Here is a 14,226-nt window from a genome sequence, read left to right as displayed (position 1 = left end):
TGTATGAATCAAAACAGAACTGTAGTTTGTTATAATTGCTGTCTTATACAAAACTAAAGGTAGTTTTAAAGAGGACTAACATCTGCACAAATAATCTGTGAGGATTAACACAAAAGGGTATGGGAAACTTACGACAGTGGCAACTGGCACTAACGTTGGAAAATCATCAGCGCTATTTTGCATTTGACAACTGTGTTCCTTTTTAAGTCTGCCCTAAACAATTCAATACTTGTCTTTTCAGGCACTTTAGTATGTTGAGAAGAACAATGAAAATGCAATTTTTTACCAGTGGATCTGCAAGCTTAAAATTAACTAACATTCTTAACATGCCAAGATTTTCCCAAGCTAGCCTAGAAATACTTTGGGTAGACAGGATTTTTACCAAAAATAGTTCTTGAAAATGAACAATAAAATATAGATTAAATTATCACTTGCAGAGGGAATTCAACTTCAATCGAAAAAAATTGCAATTTAATTATGTCATTTATCCAACTTTCTTAGAAACTTCCTAACATTTTAACGAAGTAACCAGATGCTACATTCTGTGCGGCTCTAACAATTTTAGTTTCTATCTTTTCATGTTAATATGCCGAAGATGCAACTCTTATAGATTTACCATTATCTTTGGACCGACCTATGAAGGGTGGCTAATTACCAAAATCAGAAATAAATAGGATGAGTATTCAAAGAGAAAGGCCTGGTGTTCCTAAAATCAAGTTTTACAGTGATAGAATTACTTTGTTGCTACAAAGGTATACAATTTATGCTATACAAATCAATTTGGTCCCAACTGAGTTATAATCACCACATTGGGAAATTGAACAATGTACTTCTGAGGCAAAATCTGATTTGTTAATTGAATAACCTGGAAAAATGTCAATAAATTACTCTGTTCGTTTTCGTATTATTTATGGTATGGCTCTTTACTTTTCTTTGAAGGCTTCTTTTTTGAATAAAATTCTTAAATTAGTTTTTTTTCATTGCCTTGTTTTTATTTAATCAATATAATGAATATTTCACCAGCTTTTCATGTTTTCAGCTTAAAAATAATTAATTGCGTAAGTTGATCTGAGCATTAGCATCAACACAGTTATTAATGAAATTGATTTAAAATAAAGAATGGGAACGGTTCCTCAACTATGATTTAGATTCAGGAGTTATTTACAGATAATAAATTTTAAGAAATTCTACCGAGATAAAGTTCCAGAAACTAAACATTAATGAAAATGGAAGAGGAGAATATATATATATATATATATATATATATATATATATATATATATATATATATATATATATATATATATATATATATATACTAGCTGTTAAGGTGGCGCTTCGCGCCACTCCAACACCTAGTTGGTGGGGGCACTTCGCGACCCCCCCCAAGCCCCCCGCGCGCGTAAGTGGCTACGTGCCATATTAGTTACGCGCCACTGTAGTTGTGTCCCTGTGTCCCACCTGTGAATATAGATAGATATATATATATATATATATATATATATATATATATATATATATATATATATATATATATATATATATATATATATATATATATATATATATATATATATATATATATATATATATATATATATATATATATATATATATATATATGTTTTAACTAAGTAAAACTTGCGAATATATAACATTCTTCGCTGTCCCATTGTCTGTGCATATAAATAGATTGTCAGGTTTACCGACTCTTGAATATGCAAAATATAATTGTCCATGGGAAAAACAATCCGTATTCAGATCTATACCTCATTATTCTAATGATTGCCCTTGAGCTTTGTTGATGTTGATTGCTATTGGAACATTCCCTGTGTCCCTGTCGCCATTTATATATCCTTCTGTGCCCCCCGGCGTCCCCGTTGTAGTTGTGTCCCATATTCCCTGTGTCCCAGTCGTCATTTATGTCCCGGTGTCCCAGTCTGTAATTTCTCTTTGAGTGTCCCGGTCGTCATTTATATTCCCTGTGTCCCAGTGTCCCGGTCGTCATTTGTGTCCCGGGATTGTCAGGTTTACCGACTCTTGAACATCCCGGTCGTCATTTATATATCCCCCTGTGCCCCCCGGCGTCCCCGTTGTAGTTGTGTCCCTGTGTCCCGGTCGTTATTTGTGTCCCGGTATCCCAGTTTGTAATTTCTCTTTGAGTGTCCCGGTCGTCATTTATATATCCCCCAGTGCCCCTTGGCGTCCCCGTTGTGGTTGTGTCCCTGTGTCCCGGTCGTCATTTATATTCCCTGTGTCCCGGTGTCCCGGTCGTTATATGTGTCACGGTCACATTTGATGGGGGCACTTCGCGGTCGCAACAGTCGCAAGTTATCACAGTCACAAGTAGTTGCAGTCAGAAGTAGTCATTATCGCAAGCAGTTGCAATAGCAGTTACGGTTGCAAGTGGTCATATTAGCTGCTAGAAGTAGTGGCAGTCAAAAGTAGTCAAAGTCCCTGTCACATTTTGTTGTAGCCAAAAGTGAAAGCAATCACTGATGCAAATAGTCGCAGTCGCAAGCAGTCATAGTTGTAGTCTCAAGTAATCGCAGTTGCAAGCAGTCTTATTTGCAGTCTCAAGTAGCACTAGTCAGTGCAAGTCAGAGTTCCAACGACAGTAGTAGCAGCAGTGGCCCTATAAGTTAAAGAATCAATATTCTTAACCATTCCTAAGACATTGCAAATACTCCTTTTTGATAATCTGGATATAAATAGCGTATTTTGATTTACTTCAACATCTACTTCAACATTCCCTGAACATTTACCTTAGCACCCCTAGTTTTTTCGGCCTCACCTAGGACCAAACATTCCCCCCCCCCTTTCTCAATGATACATCTTGTTTGCATGGAATAGGTAAATTGATTGATTTACAAATCTTTCACCGTGGGCTGTGGGGGGCATGGCATTCTGGGAGGCATTGTTCCTAGTCCTTTGGACTATTGCAAATAAAGTGGCTATTCGAAGTTTTGTTCAGTGGTAAGGGGGTATATAAAATGAAAGAGGGGGGCCTTTGCCCGCCAGGTACTTTCCGTTATCCCCTCCAACAGGCTTCAGGCTTCAGCCGTTCTTGAGAAATTAGGGATGCACCCTTTTACATGCAACATGAATTAAATGACTTTTGATTTTATTCAGCATCCCCCACAACATTGAAAGTTGTCGATAAGTATAAGGAGTAGTAGTTGCATTCAGTTGTTGTCACAGTTACAAGCAGTTGCAGTCACAGTCACAAGTAGCCAAAGTCGCAGATCAAAGTAGTGGCAATCGTAACCACAAATAGTCACAGCACCAATCACAAGTTGTCGTAGCCAAAGCCGCAAGCAGTCACAGTTGAAAGGAGTCACAGTCGCAAGTAGTGAAAGTGGCAGTCGTAACTACTTGCAGAGGCAGTAGTAATAGTAGCCTTTATAGTTTCAAGTTAATACCTTTAGCGGTTCCTGAGCTATTCTGAATTTTCCACTTTTGATAACCTGGATGCATATATCTGGTTTTTGATTCTACAACCCTGCAACATTATAATCAGGCAAAACCTAGTTTTGGGGAGGATGTTTATTTTAAATTTAACTTACCGGCTATGATTCTACGTCGTTGGATTCAGCTTAGGGCAAATTGTCTTCCAATCCAGAACAGGCAAAAAACGTTCGACAAAAATAAAATGATAGTTGGTCCTGATAGGCGGTATGTTTGTCCCCTTTGTAAAGATGATGATGAAGACTTGGATCATTTTCTCCGGAAATGCCCGGTGCTCTTGGATTTACGGGAAATTTATTTGCATGGGGTTAATTTGATGCTTCCGGGTATTCAACAAAACAATAACCCAACCACAATATTTCGAGTGGGAGTATATATAGATAAATCTTTAATAAGAAGAAAAAGTGTTATATGATTAATTTCTTTTGTAGTTAGATTAGGTACTTTTTGCGTTGAATTCTGTTTTTTGTGCGTTTCGTACTGTTGTTAATTTCCTTGCTTGTTTGTTATTTATTTATATTTTTGTGTATATGGCCCACGGGTTTTTTAAATACACTTATCTATCTATCTATAGTGTCATTTAGTTTAGTTCTGCACTACCCTAAACATTCACCAGCTTAAAACCCTTATTCTTTTCAGGCACACCAATGATCAAATTTTCCTTGTTTCTCAGTGATAAACCCTGTATGTAAACATTGGGCAAACTGCATACTTTTACTGCCCTTACCTCAAGGCTGTGGGGAGTCCTGGCTTTTCCGACTGCATTGTTATAAGACCTTCTAACCATTTTAAACAAACTGGCTTTTCCAAAATTTCGATCGGTGCTGCGGGATAGGGCGAGCGGGGGCTGGTTGCCTCTGTTAACTTTCCAACAACCCCCTCAGCATAGCCTGCAGAGTTCAATTTCATGCTCATAGAAATTCTTAAGATATTGGTGACAGGTCCTTTTGAAAACCAAGATGCAGACAGAGTGTTTTGATTTTGTTCGATCTCATCCACAACATTTTCTGAGAGTAGTTGCAAGTAAAAGTAGCCACATTATAGAGTAGCTGCAGTTACAATCGCACGTAGTCGCAGTCACAAGTAGGTGCAGTCACCATCGCAAGTAGTTGTAGTCACAGTTACCAGTAGTTGCAGTTTCAAGTAGTCGTAGTCACAAGTAGTTTTGGTTGGGGTTATAGTAGCAGTAGCAGTAGTAGTGTTCCTGCAAGTTTCAATTTAACACCCATAGCACTTCTTAAGATATTGTAGATACACCAATTGGATAACCTAGATGCACACGCTATCTTTTGATTTAGTTAAACATTCCCTCAAAATTTCCTAAAGTTTGATCTTAACACCCTTTGCCTTTTCGGACATACCTAAGACCTGATATTCCCCTCTTTCGCAATCACAAATCCTGCATGTAAACAATCGATAAATTGCATAATTTACAATCAATAACCTGGAGGCAATGGGGGACATGACATCCCGGGGTCCATGGCTATTTAATTTGGTGAATATCTGAACAAGATGGATTTTTCAAAATTTAGATTTGATATAAGGGGGCATCTAAAAAGGGCGAGGGGGCTGGTTGCCCTTCGTTTACTTTTCAACATCTTGCTCAAAAACGTCCGAAAGCTTAAGGTCTAACCCTCAGCCACTCTTGTTATATATCTGATACAGCCAGAAGGCAAACAACATGTTTGGATTGTATTTTATATCCCCCTTAAAATTTATTGAAGTAGTCGCAAGTAGAAGTAGCTACAGCTGCAAGTAGTTCCAGTCATAGCCACAGTTGCAAGTAGTCGCAGTTGTAGTCGCAGTAGTATTACCAATAGTGGCCCTGAAAGTTTCAAGTTAATACGCTTTGTTGTTTCTAAAGATAACGCTAAAATACCTTTTTAAAAGCTAGATAAACGCAGTGTCCCCTTATTTACTCCAAACGTAGGCCTACCGCTCAACATTTAATGCCATTGTCACATTTAGATTCTAGTTGTAGTGGTAGAGGTACCAGTCGTTGTGTCAGTTGAGGTAGGAGCAGTCATAATAGGATTATACAGTATAAGGAATTCTAATCATCTGAATATTCAGGCTGCAAGGCATACTACCTTATTTAGTAACATGGCCCGATGTATAAATAATTTGTGAAAACAAGATACAGGTAGTTTAAAAACCTAAATTATGTTTTCACTAAACATTAAAACTTAAAATGAATAGAAATTACTCTGTATATGATGCAGGCTATCCCTTTCTCAACCCTGTCTTGTTGTGTTAAGTCCTAGAGCTCTTTAAAAATACTTTTAATTCAAATTCAACGGTCCTTGTGTTTGAGCATTTCTTAAAGAATTGTGACAAAAGTCTAACTTTAGCGTAAGGAGCAAAGGTTGAGAAAAAATTACTCCTAAATATACGGGGTAATTTCTGTTGGTTTTTAGTTTTCATAATTCTCTTAACTTTTAGTCGAAAAAACCTGTTTTTTTGTTTGTTTTTTTCTCGCCGTTTCTCAAATCATTCCCAGAAAATCGCTTCTGCTCCCCCTCCCCCCGTGTGTAGAGTTTCTATTGAAAAACTACACCATAAACTTTCCCCGCATGGAAAATTCTTCCCTACCCCACAGAAAATCTCCCCTTCTGAAGAATGTTACCCTCCAAAACAATTTGCATATATTTTTCCCAATAACTAATACAACATGTGAAGGATGGGTAAATTGACTGAATAAATTACAGCCCTTTCCCCAGGGGCTCCGGGAGCTTGTCAAGTCTGAAGGCACAGTTATTTGATCTTTCAGCTATACTATTCAAATGACTATATAAAAATTTTGATCTGATTTCTTTTGGGAAAAGGGGGCAAACAAATACAACGTAGAGACAATAGGGAAAATTTCAAGACAGTGGAAATTATTTCTGTAGATATTTCGGCCCTATGTCCAAGGGCCGTCTTCAGCACAATACAAGAATAAGAGAGAAATTATATCTATATATATAAAAATAAGTTGTCTGTCTGTGTGTCTGTCTGTCTGTCAGGTGACGTCATGTTTCTATGTCGACTGACGTCATAAAGTTAGTTGTCGTCATTTTTGCTATGACGGTGACGTCATTAAAGATATTTAAGACATATATGTTCACGTAGAAATCTATTAATGTTTAAGTTTAAAATGACTGATGAACTTACAATGGCAAAAGCCGATGAAGATGCTCAAAGAGTCTATGCCAAAAAACTTGCTGCTGATAGAGAAAGTCAGAAAAGAAAGCGTGCCGAGGAATCAAAAGAACAGCAAGGAAACAGGCTTGAGGCTAAAGAACGCAAAACCGCGCAGTTAGATGAAGATCCACCTGGACAGCGAGAGTCAAAACATATCAAAACTGAAAATGATAGCAATGATGATTGGGTTTGGGATTTTGACTTGGATAAGGTCATTAATGACTACCAGATTTTAGTTAAAAGGTTCGGCGATATGTATTTCATAGTGAAGCCAGTCAGTCGACGGCCAACCTACCATCTTCAAAGATACCACGATAGGAAGACTCTACACCATTCACCCCAATCAACATGAATGCTTCTTTCTACGCCTGCTTTTGGTGAATGTACCCGGTCCGACATCCTTTGAGTATTTGAGAACTGTAAACGGTACTATACATGACACTTACCGTAGTGCATGCCAAGCTCTGAATTTATTGGAGAATGAGCAACACTGGGATAACTGCATCAATGACGCGTGCGAAACGTCAACCCCAAGTCAAATTCATGCATTGTTTGGCATCATTTTAACAACTTGCTCTCCATCAGCTCCTACAGAGTTATGGGAAAAATATATGTCAAAAATGTCCGAAGATATACTCCATCGAAAACAGTTAGAGACGTCAGATATGACTTTTGATTTTACATCAGAAATTTATAACTACACTTTAGTTATTATAGAAGACTTGTGCGTACGTATGGCAAACAAACCTCTCCAGGATTTGGGAATGCCTTCACCTAACCGTATCGCTGCTGTTTCGACATGTGTAGAATTGGATCGTGAACAAAGTTACAGTACGAGTGATCTATTGTCGTATGTACAAAATAACATTTCCAAGTTAAAGTCGGAACAAAAAGACATTTATGATACGATAATGCATTGTGTCGATAACAACGTTGGAGAAATTTTCTTTTTGGATGCGACAGGAGGTACTGGTAAAACATTTGTGATAAAACTGATTCTGGCGTCAATTCGATCAAAAAATGATATAGCGTTGGCAATTGCGTCGTCCGGAATAGCCGCAACATTGCTGCCTGGTGGAAGAACTGCTCATTCCGCTTTGAAATTGCCTCTGAATTTGTATTCTACAGAAACTCCCACGTGCAATATTTCCAAATCATCTGGGATGGGTAAAGTATTGCAGCAATGCAAACTTATTATTTGGGATGAGTGCACAATGGCGCACAAAAAATCGCTCGAGGCTGTGGATCAATGCTTGAAAGATTTGAGAGGGAAGTCGAAACCCTTTGGCAGCACATTAATATTGCTTGCGGGAGATTTCAGGCAAACATTACCTATAATACCTAGATCAACTCCTGCAGACGAAATGAATGCTTGCCTGAAAAATTCTAATTTATGGGCACACGTAAAAATATTAAAATTAACTACAAATATGCGTGTCCGATTGCAAAACGATGACTCTGGTCAAACATTTTCAGATCAATTGCCGGCAATTGGAAACGGAAAGCTCCCAGTAGACTCAATTTCAGGACGTATACAACTATCTGCTGATTTCTGTAATTTAGTGACGTCCAAAAATGAATTGATTGAAAAAGTATTTCCGAATATTCTAAAAAATTATAAAAATAATAAATGGCTAAGTGAAAGAGCGATTCTCGCACCCAAAAATATAGACGTCCACGAAATCAACAATATTGTTTTGACCAAGATTCGAGACCAGGCAGTCCTTTACAAGTCAGTCGACACAGTTTTGGAACCAAATGAAGCGGTTAATTATCCATCTGAATTTTTAAATTCCATAGATCTTTCAGGGTTTCCACCACACGTGCTACAACTAAAAATAGGCGTACCAATAATACTTTTAAGAAATATCAACCCACCAAAGCTTTGCAATGGCACGCGACTTGCCGTAAAAAAAAACAATGGAAAACCTAATAGAGACCACAATCTTGACAGGGCCTTTTGAGGGTGAGGCTGTTCTTATTCCTCCCATTCCCATGATTCCAACGGATCTGCCTTTTCAATTTAAAAGATTGCAATTCCCAATTCGATTAGCATTTGCAATCACCATTAACAAAGCTCAAGGTCAATCATTAGAAAAATGTGGTATAGATCTTAATACTGATTGTTTTTCCCATGGACAATTGTACGTTGCATGTTCGAGGGTCGGTAAACCTGACAATCTATTTATATGCAGCGACAATTGGACAGTGAAGAATGTTGTATATTCGCAAGTTTTACGCAGTTAATTTGTATTGTATCTATCTATCTATCTATCTATATAAAAACGAGTTGTGTGTATGCATGTTTGTTTGTTTGTAAAAAGAGAGTTTGCATATGACGTCATTATTAGTACATACGGCTTTGTATATGCACAGACAATGGGAAAGTCAAGAATGTTGTATATTCGCAATTTTTACGTAGTTTAATTCCTGCAGACGAAATGAATGCTTGCCTGAAAAATTCTAATTTATGGGCACAAGTAAAAATATTAAAATTAACTACAAATATGCGTGTCCGATTGCAAAACGATGACTCTGGTCAAACATTTTCAGATCAATTGCTGGCAATTGGAAAGCGCCCACCCACTTGGCGCGAAGCGCCCCACCAACTAGGTTTTGGGGTGGCGCGAAGTGCCACCCCAACAGCTAGTATATATATAAAGGAACTTACATCAAATTGTGAGGATTAAAACTGAATAATTAAAAACACTTTTTAAAGGTCTTTGAGACCTTTAGGCCTTTGAGACAGGCTGCTAAACAAGCAAGATTAGCTTTAAGAAATTGTATCTAATCATTTTATTCTCTTCAGTTTGAATGAGCTTATATTCTCATTTCATTCTTTTCGCCAGTCCTGGTTGAACTTCGTTGAAGTAAGGATGCTAGGGCTATTTTAAAAAAATGTTTTAAAAAGGGTTTTTAATTATTCAGTTTTATTCCTCACAATTTGATGTAAGTTCTTTATTATATATATATATATATATATATATATATATATATATATATATATATATATATATATATATATATATATATATATATATATATATATATATATATATATATATATATATATATATATATATATATATATAGTTTCTCTCTTATTCTTGTATTGTGCTGAAGACGGCCCTTGGACATAGGGCCGAAATATCTACAGAAATAATTTCCACTGTCTTGAAATTTTCCCTATTGTCTCTACGTTGTATTTGTTTGTTATGGAAAGGCAGTGTGGTCTTCGTCGCTATTTTCGAAAAGGGGGCATTTGAGGGATGCTAGTTACTCTCCAATTTTTTGGGTCACTTACCAATGGAGCTTTTGATTTCCTTTCGAACAAGTCCTCCCTCAATCTTTTAGCATCATTGGTTCGATACGATCACCTTTGGGGAAAAAATAACTAAAGAACAAATATACACAAATCCTTTTTCTGGCAAAAAATACAAAATTCCACATTTTTGTAGGTAAAATCTCGAATCCTCTACAGGAGGGTTCTCTGATAAGTTGAATCTGATGGTGTAATTTTCATTATAATTGCTTGTATTTTTGGGAGTTTGTCCCCCCTTTTTTCAAAAATTTGGCAACGGACACGTAGTTTTAGACGGGTAACACTAGACCTAATGAATCTTATATCTTTGTAATCAGCAAAAAAAAAATTCTTTCGATGCATCAATTTTTAACAGAATTCCTTTTTTTAGAGTTGCAGTTACTATTGGGCCGAGTCACTCCTTATCAAGAACTGTTTCATTAAGAAAATGTATATCCTATTCCATCCAAATTTCCCGTCAAGAAAGAAAAGAGAACAGAACCCCGACTTACTATTTCGTTATTTACGTAAGTATATCTATATTCTAGAAATTGTGTATGAAATTTCGATCTTTACCCTTTGAAATTGGATATACTTGGAAGTGCTAGAGCCGTAAAAAGTAGTTTTAAAACTTCTCGAGCATTTCAGAACAAGATTACTGCATTGACGTCAATAGGCTGAATTTCTTATGAAAAGAGATTTTTAAGTACTCCTGTTGGGATCTCAGTTTATTACAGCAGATGAAAAGTTCCGCGTCTTAATGAAAGAATAATTGTCTATTCAAACAGTTTCCTTTCGTCGCATTTATTTTGTTGAAGTAAAAGGCCTTAAATGCTTATGTGAAGTTTAAATTTAGTATAATTGAAATGTTTAAAAAAAATCTGTAATTTGGAAGAGAATCAAATATTGGGACTTTTGCGTTTGTGTTTCACTTTTAAAGATAATAACAGTTATTACTTAGTCATTAGATGAGATTATCATATGACCTTGTATTTTAAAGATTCTCGTAGACCATACTCAGTTTTAACCCCTAATTCCATCCGAATTTTCTATATAGAAAATTCACTGCAGATTTTTTCTCCTATGACGTTTAACACGTCATCATCTACGTTCCGTTGTCCCACAGCGAGCTTCCAAAAACTTCAAAAATTCTATGCAGAATTTGTCTCAAATCAAAATGTAGGATTCAAATATATGTATAAAAAAAATATAGTACCACTTAAATTACTACAGGTCTTCCATCTTTTTTTTTACTTTGATGTAATTTATACAAATGAATTTACAAAGCATAGATTTATGTGTTGCACGGGTGCGTCTTTCCAAATCACATTCACCAGCCCTCCTTGTTTAATTTTCTTAGGCAGGAATCGTAAAATAATGATAGGTATTGCGATTGCACAGCCTAAGTAAAGAGTAAAGTGGGCTCTCTGTATTTTATTTTTTAGCTTTTCTATTAATTTCAAAACCTCCCAATATCAGATCTCCCAAACAAAAACACTATGAATCAATAAATGAAACCCAAAACGAACTAAAATTAAAAATAACTAGACCTACTTTCCCCGGGCAACGTGAAGTGTTGCGGCAACCTTTGTCCGGCTTCGCCGACTAAAGTGTTGCAAGAGCAACACTTTGGTTTTGTTTCTTCGCAATCGATTAGTAATCACATGATCAAAGGCTATTCCTCAGCGTTGAAAAAAACAACAACAAAATAGTATCGAAAGAAGGGACTAAATAGACTTTGCAGCCAGTTGAACTTTATCCTTTTCAATCGTAGACATCGTGACGGATGAAAACTCGGAACAATATCTTATATAATCTAGTTGGTATTGTAAAGCTATCCCTAACTTTTCAGGATCAAAATACCATAGATGAGATTTTATTAATTACTACGAAACTATCTCATTGTTTTACATTCTCGTTTGTGCTTGTTTCTTCATTATCGGTTAAATGATGTAGTTGTCAGCCTATCGAAGTTTTTAAAACGGTATTTTCAAACAAGGACGCAATCAGTTATCACATGACCAAAGGCTATTCCTCAGCGTTGAAAAAACAACAACTACAAAATAATATCGAAAGAAGGGACTAAATTGCCTTTGCAGCCAGTTGAACTTTATCCTTTTCAATCGTAGACATCCTGACGGATGAAAACTTGGAACAACATCTTATATAATCTAGTTGGTATTATAAAGCTATCCGTAACCTTTCAGGATTAAAATACCATAGGTGACACTTATTATTACGAAACTACCTCATTGTTTAACGTTATCATTTGTACCCATTGTGTAAACACTTAATTCTGTCAGATTTAAAGAGATCGAATACAATGTGTACCAATTTGCACAAATTTCTAGCCCAAAGTGAACAGATTCTTACTTACAAGTCCCTCTCCCGTGATACACATCAAATTCACCGGAAACAAATAGATGGGTACACCAACTAGCAAAAGTTACAAACTCCTCATCGCTGAAGATGACTGTAGTCTAACAGCAGACTATTACTTACAAGTCCCCTACATGTCTTACCACTGGAACCAAATTGGTTTTACCATCAAATACACTGGAAACAAATAATAGATACACCAGCGAGCAAAAGTTGCTAACCCCTCATTGCCGAAGGTGATTATTACCTAACTGCCGACTGTTGCTTACAATTCCTCAATATGTATCACAATTTGTCGGCCTATCGGCCTAGATTTCGTTTCAGTGTGTACCTTACTAATGAAGTTGTCAACCCCTTGAAACTTTCAAACTGGTATACCTCACGAAGGAATTTTTGTACCAAGAAATGGATGTCATATACTTTGATCAGCTCAACAAGAGCTATCGATTGCCGTCGAAAAAAAAATTATCTGTCTTAGTTCAAAAATTGATATTTTTGCCGTAGGCCAACTTTCTAACGTCACCACTTAGAAAGAAGCGAAGGATACGCTCCAATTTCTTTAGCAATGAGAGAACTTTTAAAGTTTATTAGACACATCTGATACCATTTCTCTACCGCAATCCCAAGTCCGAAAAACCGCATGATGAACTCATCTGAAATCATGAACAGAAATGGGTAGAAACAATAGATGGCAGCATTTTCGGACCCGTGGAATGCCACATTTTTGATTCTGTAAATTTTTTTATTTATCACTCAAAGAAGATATATTGGCTGCGGGGTCGGGTAACTGCCGCATATATTTAACACTTATAGATTTTAGTCCATCTTCAATTTGAAAGTGGTGTCTGCCTGCTTGCCTGCTAGAACGGAGCTTTCCACTCGAAAGCAAAAACATGGTTTGATGAAACGAAAGCTTGGCTGCACAGCTTCAGATACTCCTCTCTGACATAGGCTATATAACTCCACTTCACTTCGCACACCATAGGCTCTGGCTCGTGGACAAGCAAAAACCATCCTTTTTGACCCCAGGCAAGAGTTCTGCGAAGCTTTCCAAAATGTAATGTCATATTCATCAATCCGCCCTGAGGTCCACACTTTCCGTAAAAACCGCACAGGTTAGACCCTTACCAGTTTCCAAGAATAAGCTGAGATCGGCGGCATAGGAAAAAAAACAAAAAAAAACGGGACAAAACCAAAGTGTTGCTCTCGCAACACAATAATCAACTCAAACTTAAAACAAACAGACATTACACTTAAAACAGCACCTTTACCACATCTAAAACACTTTGCATCCCAACACACCCTGACAGCTTAACCATGTTTTTCCAGGCTGTTCTTGAGATGATACAGATAACACACCCTGACAGCTTACCATGTTTTTCCAGGCTGTTCTTGAGATGATACAGATAATTTAACAATCAGGTGCACCAAGCGCCTTTTTATGGACTCGGGTACTTTTATAGTTTCCAGAGTAAAACTTTGGAATATTTTGGAAACTTAGGCCTTGTGAATGATCGCTAGCTCTAGTTGATCGGACAGCCAAGACCAAACATGGACGCCTTTTCCACTACAACCTGTTTGTGAACATAATTTAGAGCCTTGACTATGGGGCTATTAGGGTGTTCTCAGCCCTGGAGGAATACTTATTATAACTTAAAACCTTTCTGAACCAATTATTTGTCTCGAAATTCTGATCAAACTTTATGGGGACTACGAGAGACCAGATAGCAGAAAAAAAGAATGAGAGGGTCCTTACAATCACTTCGGTCCTTAGAAAGTGCACTATAAATAACAATTTACAATCGAATGAGTTCTCTCTCAAGTCCGTGTAACGACTTGTTCTATATGAAATGGGTAGTGAAAAAAGTTTTGGGGTCGTCTCTGGTCCCCTAGAT

At 36.9% G+C, this 14,226-nt stretch overlaps 1 protein-coding gene across 1 annotated transcript in view; it reads left to right on the top strand.

Moving 5' to 3' along the window:
• The first annotated feature begins 9,584 nt into the window (after positions 1–9,584).
• Positions 9,585–14,226, top strand: part of LOC136029453 (uncharacterized protein C19orf47-like) — a 46,443-nt gene continuing 41,801 nt past the window's right edge. The window contains exons 1-2 of the mRNA XM_065707864.1: positions 9,585–9,600; positions 10,344–10,479. Coding sequence (XP_065563936.1) covers positions 10,401–10,479 — 79 coding nt within the window. The 5' untranslated portion in view covers positions 9,585–9,600; positions 10,344–10,400. The remainder of the gene's footprint in view (positions 9,601–10,343; positions 10,480–14,226) is intronic.

Source organism: Artemia franciscana, chromosome 7 (assembly GCF_032884065.1).
Source record: "Artemia franciscana chromosome 7, ASM3288406v1, whole genome shotgun sequence".
In the NCBI taxonomy this organism is placed as follows: domain Eukaryota; kingdom Metazoa; phylum Arthropoda; class Branchiopoda; order Anostraca; family Artemiidae; genus Artemia; species Artemia franciscana.
The sequence above is the reverse complement of the archived record's forward strand: the minus strand, read 5'-3'. Positions and strand labels throughout refer to the sequence as shown.